This window comes from Olea europaea, unplaced genomic scaffold, assembly GCF_002742605.1.
Source record: "Olea europaea var. sylvestris unplaced genomic scaffold, O_europaea_v1 scaffold998, whole genome shotgun sequence".
Classification (NCBI taxonomy): Eukaryota; Viridiplantae; Streptophyta; class Magnoliopsida; order Lamiales; family Oleaceae; genus Olea; species Olea europaea.
The window spans coordinates 157,831-166,308 of NW_019268496.1; the positions used below are offsets into that span (position 1 = coordinate 157,831).

General features: G+C 40.3%; 1 protein-coding gene across 1 annotated transcript; it reads left to right on the forward strand.

Moving 5' to 3' along the window:
* The first annotated feature begins 381 nt into the window (after positions 1 to 381).
* LOC111392949 lies at positions 382 to 5,193 on the forward strand. Its single transcript, XM_023018361.1, has 7 exons — positions 382 to 618; positions 1,151 to 1,464; positions 1,630 to 2,204; positions 2,355 to 2,828; positions 2,997 to 3,108; positions 3,288 to 3,347; positions 4,800 to 5,193. The coding sequence occupies exons 1-7, from the start codon at positions 382 to 384 to the stop codon at positions 5,191 to 5,193; spliced, it is 2,166 nt and encodes a 721-aa protein (XP_022874129.1).
* Positions 5,194 to 8,478: the final 3,285 nt, after the last annotated feature.

Genomic DNA, 8,478 nt, shown 5'->3' on the forward strand with positions numbered 1-8,478 from the left:
GTGTCTTTCAATGTATTTAAAGCCATGAAAATGCCAACAGAATCAGACAGCTGTTACCAAGTTGACATTATTAATAAAGCAGTGCAGGAAACATTCCTACTTCACGGCCCATCTGACGCCTATGAGACATGCATTGCACAATCCCAATCAGTTCAGTCGAATTCTTTTGAAGTTGAAACATGTGCAAGATTTTTGGAAACAAACCCACCATGCGCCCGAACGAAACACTTCGAGGAACTGGGGACAGGAAATAAAAAGCCACTACCTTCCATTTAACAGCCGCCAGTTTTAGAACTCAAACAACTACCGCCACATCTCAGATATGCTTATTTAGGAGAGTCAGATACACTTCCAGTAATCATTTCGAACACAGTCAGTGAGATGGAGGAGGAAAAACTGCTCAGGGTACTTAGAGAGAACAAGATGGCGATTGGTTGGACAATAGCTGACATTAAAGGAATCAGTCCTTCCCTGTGTATGCATAATATTTTAGTGGAGGAAAATTGCAAGCCTAGCATAGAAAGTCAGAAAAGATTGAACCAAAACATGAAGGAAGTGGTCAGGGCAGAGATACTGAAGTTATTGGATGCAGGAATTATCTACCCAATTTCGGATAGTGTATGAATCAGCCCTGTTCAAGTGGTACCGAAAAAATGAGGAATCACAGTGGTGAAAAATGAGAAGAATGAACTAATTCCCACTAGAACAGTTACGGGTTGGAGAGTTTGCATTGACTATCGCAAACTCAATGCAACTACACGAAAGAATCACTTCCCACTCCCATTCATGATCAGATATTGGAGAGGTTGGCGGACATTCACACTACTGCTTTCTTGATGGATACTCGGGCTATAATCAAATACATGTCGCACCAGAGGATCAGGAGAAGACCAATTTCACTTGCCCCTACGGTACTTTTGCTTATCGTAGGATGCCTTTTGGTCTTTGCAACGCTCCAGCCACATTTCAGAGGTGTATGATGGCAATATTCTCTGATATGATTGAAAGGTTTATCGAGGTTTTCATGGACAACTTCTCAGTATTTGGATCTTCATTTGATGAATGTCTAAACCACTTGAATTTGGTCTTACAGAGATGCAAGGAGACTAACCTGGTTTTAAATTGGGAAAAATGTCACTTTATGGTGCAGGAAGGCATTGTACTTGGGCATAGGATATCGGCAAAAGGAATTGAGGTAGACAAGGTAAAAATTCAAGTGATTGAGAAATTTCCACCGCCTACATCAGTTAAAGGAGTTCGCAGTTTTTTAGGGCATGCTGGGTTCTGCCGGAGGTTTATAAAAGATTTCTCGAAGATCACTAAACCTTTGTGCAATTTGCTAATGAAAAATGTAACCTTTGAGTTCACTGAGGATTGTCTCACAACCTTCAACACTTTAAAGGAAAAGCTTACGACAACACCAGTAATTGTAGCACCAGACTGGGAATTGCCTTTTGAATTGATGTGTGATGCAAGTGATCACGCTGTAGGTGCAGTATTGGGACAACAAAGGAACAAGATTTTTCATGTGATCTACTATGCAAATAGAACTCTAAATGATGCACAAATAAATTATGCAACCACTGAAAAGGAGCTATTGGTTGTGGTATTTGCATTCGACAAATTCAGGCCATACCTCGTCGGGTCTAAAGTCATCGTCTATACTGATCATGCTGCATTGAAGTATCTGCTCAAAAAGAAGGATGCAAAGTCGAGATTAATTCGTTGGTTGCTATTATTGCAAGAATTTGATATTGAGATACGCGACAAGAAGGGCACCAAAAATGTAGTAGCAGATCACCTATCCCGACTAGAACCTGGGGAGACGGAAGATTTAGTGGATATAAATGAGATCTTCCCGGATGAACAGATGTTGAGAGTGGATGAAGCACCTTGGTACTCAGATATTGTCTATTACTTGGCCAGTTCCATTCCACCGCCTGACTGCTCCAGTCACCAAAGAAAAAAATTCTTCGCCGAGTTAAAATACTATTTCTGGGAGGATCCAATTCTCTATAGACGAGGAGTTGATCAGATATTGAGGAGGTGCGTACCTGAAGAAGAAGTACATGAGATTTTCGAGCACTGTCACTCATCCGCATATGCAGGACACTTTGGAGCTTCAAAAACAGCTGCAAAGATTCTACAATCCGAGTTCTACTGGCCTACACTGTTTAGAGACACATTTGAGTTTGTTAAGAGGTGTGACCGATGCCAACGCACTGGGAATATTTCGAGGAGGAATGAAATGCCACTAAACAACATTTTGGAAGTGGAAATATTTGATGTTTGGGGAATTGACTTCATGGGACCTTTCCCCCCTTCATTCTCAAATCAATATATTTTGGTAGCAGTGGATTACGTATCAAAATGGGTGAAAGCAGTTGCATTGCCAACAAATGACTCAAAGGCAGTAATTGGGTTTCTGAAGAAATATATTTTCACTCGATATGGCACACCGCGAGCTATAATCAGTGACGGGGGTAAACACTTTTGTAATCGCCAGTTTGAGCAGCTGTTAAATAAATATGGTGTTAAACACTGTGTCGCTACCCCATATCATCCACAAACTAGCGGGCAAGTTGAAGTATCTAATCGACAGTTGAAAAGAATACTCGAAGTCACAGTGAACTCATCTAGAAAAGACTGGTCTAAAAAGCTAGACGATGCATTGTGGGCTTACAGAATAGCATTCAAGACACCGATAGGCATGTCTCCATATCGCCTAGTTTTTGGAAAAGCATGCCATCTGCCATTAGAAATGGAGCACCGGGCATATTGGGCTATGAAACAGTTAAATATGGACTTGAATGCCGTCGGTGAAAAGCGTATACTGCAACTAAATGAGTTGGATGAATTTATAATGGAGGCTTATGAAAATGCAAAACTTTACAAGGAGCGAACCAAGAAGTGGCATGATATGCACATTCAGAGGCGAGTATTCGAAGTGGGGCAGCAAGTACTACTGTATAACTCGAGACTCAAGCTATTCGCAGGAAAACTACGATCACGGTGGTCGGGTCCCTACACAGTTACCAAAGTCCTACCAAATGGGGCTATACAAGTGAACCATGAGAATAAGGGTACCTTCACTGTTAATGGGCAAAGGTTGAAACACTACTGGGACGGTGACTTCTCTAACCAAAAGTCAACCATTCAACTTGAGACGCCAGAATGAAGCAGCCGCAGAAAAGTCGAGCTATCGACTATAACTTAGCACTGGGTGGGAGGCAACCCATTGTATCCTTTTTATCTATTTATTTACTTTATTATGCTTTCTGCATTAGATTAGGAAGTTTATTTTCAAATTCATTTAGTATTTTGTTATGTGGTCATCGATCATCTAGGCATGTTAAAAGAGTCCAAGCACTATTCACACGAGTCCTTAAGTATCACACACAAGTTCGGGTAGTTGAGTGTGAAATTCACGCATTTCGAGGCAAATTATGTTTTCTAAATTTCACACGTCAATATTTTAAAAGTATGTCTTTGAAAAACTGGGGGCGTTGAGAGCCAGGTCATTTAAAATAAAAAAAAATTTGGACAAAAATTGGATTTTTGGGGAAAGAAGCATTGTTTTATTTTATTTCTTTTAAAAAAAAATGTCTATGCGGTCGCATAGACACCAACCGAAGGAAAAAATTATAAAAAAATATAACTATGCGACCGCATAGATTTTAACTATGCGGCCGCATATAAGTGGTTCGGCTATGGTTAAAGCCATGACCGATTCACTCTTCAAACACACTTCTTCGACATTTTTAGGGCCCGGAACCCCCATTTCACACATAAGCCCACGAAATTCATAATCACCTCGGCATAAATTCATCAAGGCAAGCATCCATTTCAAGCACATCATCTTGAAGGTATGACTTTTGACAATCTACTTCATTATGCCTCGTTTGTTTAGGTCATTTTCGATTTGTTTTTCTGCAATTTGAGGTGATTGGGGCGTAGATGGTGGATGGAGTGTACTATTTGAAATTCAATTGTGTTATGGGTTAATTCGAATTTTGAAGTATTGGGTTTTATATGGACTTCTAAAGAATGCATGCTAAGTGTTTGATACATTGCCACATTGATAATTTGTGGGCATTTTGGTACATGTTGCATTGACTTTATTTGATTGATGAATGTGTATGAGATTGGTAATTGATTTTTGAATGGGGAACCATGTGACATAGTAATTTTTGGCAAATGTATGAAGATTTCATAATGCCCACAACTTGTTCGATAAAACGCCCATTTTTTGTAATCTAATACAATTCTGAATATCTAGCATGGCATATGACTATTAGATGAATGGAGTAACTCATTGTGATGTATCACCAACCAATGTGACTTAGACAACATCAACACACATGCACACAAAATAGCTAAGTCATTGCATGTCACAGCAGCTCACGTCCCTTATTTTACACTACCATTTGACACACCAAACGAACTCCGATTGAGCTGAAATTTGGGTATGTGTTAGACCTCATTGCATACTTTCATATGCCCAGAGGTTGCCCGGGACAATCTTGATAATTCTCGATGGTGCCCGGGGCCGAAGGTGTACACTCAATTATGACTCCAACCCTTTCACTATGAGCATGTTCACCCAAATTTTCTTAGTTTTCGTATGGGCTATACATTTATACTATTCTAATCATCATACGTTGTTCATTACACACCGTGGTAGTATACATGCATATTGAAACAAGTTTGGGGGATTTGTGAATTACGTGCTTTCCATTTCATGCGATTTCTCGCTGTACAACAAGATGTTTAATGCTAGCTATTTTCCAACTTTGTAGAATGCCACCAAAACGAACTTCAAAAGGGAAAGAAAAGGTTGGCTCATCATCAAGCACAGCACGTACTCGAGTGCTTGAAGGAGGGATACAGAGATTTTTGACTTCCGAGGTAGCAGCCCGATATGAAAATATAGTGAGTCGATGGACAGTGACACCAGAGCGGGCTGTTAAATTGGAAGACTTTCCTGATTTCGAGCTGACCACTTTGGTACATATCTGTGGATGGGGTAAAGTAGTGGAGCAGCCACATTGGATTTATGAATTGTTGGTAGGGGAATTTTACGCCAACTTCAATACAGAAATTGACATACCAGGGTCCGACCACCTGCATCAGACTTGGGTCAGGGGAAAATGGATCACATTCTCACCCGAGGTTATTCAAGACTACTACTAGCTCACGTGGGACAACATAACCCCTATCCCATGTGATTTCAATTGGCATGAAGTGGCGGAGATCTTATTGGGGCGACAAAATGCATGGCCACTCCCCACCACCGAGTGGCACCAAATTGAGCTGACACCGTCTATAGCCATCCTGTGGCTGTTTATGTGCCACAACATTGAGCCGACCTCTCACAGGACCACATTCACAGATCCCACAGCTGGATTCCTTTATCACTTGGTGCGAGGTAATAATGTTGATCTTGCCACTCTCTGCTATAATCAGATCCATCATGTGGGTACCTTGGGAGACAGACACAGCTCAATAATCTTTCCAAGCCTCATCTCCGGAATATGCATCGCTGCTGGTATAAACATTGCATCCGGAGAAGTGGCTGCCAAACCCAGCCCCATCATAAAACGCAATACCTTGGAGGCTCAAGATAGAGCCAGGATAAAGCACTGGGAAAAGCAAGAAATTAAACGGCGCAGACAGTAGGAAGAGCAAGGTCACGAGCACGCAGAGCAAAAGTGCCTCAAGCTCCACCACCACAGGTTGTGATAAATGCACAGTTGTGGCGCCAGATTTTCACCACCACCACGGGAACCAGCCGAGACGTACAGAGTCTCCAGCAGGCTATGGGGACTTTGATGACTGAGATGCATATAGCCCACCGTAACATCCGCATTTCCACTGTATGTCACGTGCTGCTCGCCAGGATGCCCAGGCAGCTAGGAGGGAGATGAAAACTATGAACGGTCTACTCAATGTGTATGTGGACAGGGTGGATGGCATCCAGATGAGGGTAAATGAAACTTGGGAGCGTCTGGGCCGTTTGGAAATACGTGTTGAGGGAGTCCATGATGAAATGACACAGCATCAGCACTGATGAGAGAGATCTTGGCGCGCCTACCTCCACCTCCAGCTGATGGTACTGCAAGTTCTAACTTCCCATCGCAGCCTCCGTATTGATCAGGGGAGTATCGTTTGCCTCATTTGTACTCATTTTCTTTAAATTCTGCCATCTAAACTTTAATTTTCGCATTGAGGACAATGTCTTGTATAAGTTTGGGGGACAGTGGCATAATTTGAAAAAGACATTCGGCATGTAATTAATTGCATTTCCACAATCCAGATTTAATTTGACTAATTGTTGCATGATGCATGCTTGTGAGTGAATATTGATTATGGGTTATGTATGCTTGTGTGAGCTTAATCGCCTTGCCGGCTATAATGTTACTATTGGATTGGTATATTTCAAAACTTTGGAGTCGGTGTTAATTAGGCCAACTAATACTTGCTGATGTAATACTTGACATTCTTTATGCACGCTATTCATGCTTTACATGTTAGGTAAGTGATTGGGGTTTTGAGCATAAAGTAGGAAAATAATTATAACCCTCTATTGAATTAACCTGTAAACTACCTTAAGACAGTTTGGTGATAGTTGAGCTATTATAGGAGAACATTGAGATAAGTGAGGCTCCGTGCATAAATTATTGTGTGGATTGCCTAGACCAGTGAGATGAAGAGTAGGTGAAAATCTTAAATTGAGGGTTGGTTTTGGATACCAGATGTCTAGAAAAATAAGGGCATAAACTTAATTTGTGAGAATAAGACACTTCTTTTCATGCCTTTATGACTCGAGCAAGTAAGCCTGTAAGGATATTTCAAAATCTGGTGCCCTAAGGTCAACTGATCTGGAAGTCACCGGCCCAAAGCTCGATACATGGGTCATATAGAAAGCAAGAGGTAAAGAGGTTAACAAAAAGTCATCTGATTGAGCCTTTATAACTCGGGTGAATAAGCCTTCAATGGTTTAAAACCTGGTGCCCTAAAGCTAACTGGTTTGGGAGTCACCGGCCTAAAGCTCGTTACATGGGTTATATAGAAAGCAAATGAGAAGATGATAATAAAAAAAATCAGAAAACCAGAGAAAAGTGAGAAAAACAAAAAGAGACAATAACAAGAAGAAAAGCCCTTGAACATTTGGTGGAAGAAACTATACATTTGAGGCGAGGCAAGTAATCTAATTTAATCTTGAGTGTCGAAGCAATCAAAACTAGGAGAACCTTCACTTGTTGACATGTGAACTTGTGATAGTGAGATTAATCCAAACTACGAGAGGGTGAGAACTATAGCTAGGTAAACTCATAATTTTTAAACACAACCCCGAGATAATTGAGTGAAAAGAATAAGTTTGGGGGTTGTATATCTCTCGAGCGAGTAAGGAGACATTTAACCACTTGAGGTCGGGACTCAAACTCATTATGAACTTGATATGTTAGCATGAATCCACACACACACGTCAAGTATGCACTTAACAGGTAAAGGTTGATGTCATTTTGCACTGATAAATTTTCATAAAATCAATTACTTAGTCCAATCCTGAGCCAAGGCAAGGTGTTAAGACATGTTTGTTCAGAATTATATCACTATCTTATTTGAGGACAAACAATAGTTCAAGTTTGGGGGGTTTGATAAGTGTGTTTTTGCACACTTATTTACATCACAAACATGACTTAAATACAAGTAAAATGATTGAATTGTTACTTAATTTTGTCAAATTCATGCAATGTAGGTGATTCTATGGAAATAGTGGAATTCAGGAGAAAAGAGTCGAAAAAGGACCAAATTGGAGCAAAATGAAAATTCAGGGACCAAATTGCAATTATCTAAAAGTTGATCCGATGAACACATCAAGCAATTGATCAAGCTAAGCACCAATTGAACGTTATAATGGAACATTGGAGCAACTAGAAACAAGAGATGAGGTCAATGAGTGAAGGAATGAAACTTGAGGATCAAAATAACTCAATTTGGAAGTTCACTCTACTATGCGGTTGCATAGTAGAAAATCTATGCGGTCGCGAGTAACCCTCCAGGGATTAAAAACGCCAAAATCCATATACCTATGCGACCGCATAGGCATAATCTGTGCCCGATTTTTGCAGTTTCCTTATAAGATTGCAACTCCTTTGGTAACCTAATTTCGACGGGTTTAAATAGCAACAAACGTCCAGAAGCCGACACGAACGAATTGGGACGCAAAAACGTTCATTTTGGAGAGGATTTGAAGGCAAGAACAAGGATTGAAGCGAAAATTTACAAGATTTCTTCAAGATTTGATAATCCGATGATGTATTTTATTCAAAATTTGATAGATTTTGTTATTTTTATCATGATAGGCTAGATTTCTGTAACTAGGTGATCGATGAACCAAGTAATTATTATTAAACCTGTTATTTCATGACTTTGAATTCATAGTTCGATGGGATTATTTGAATGAATTATATT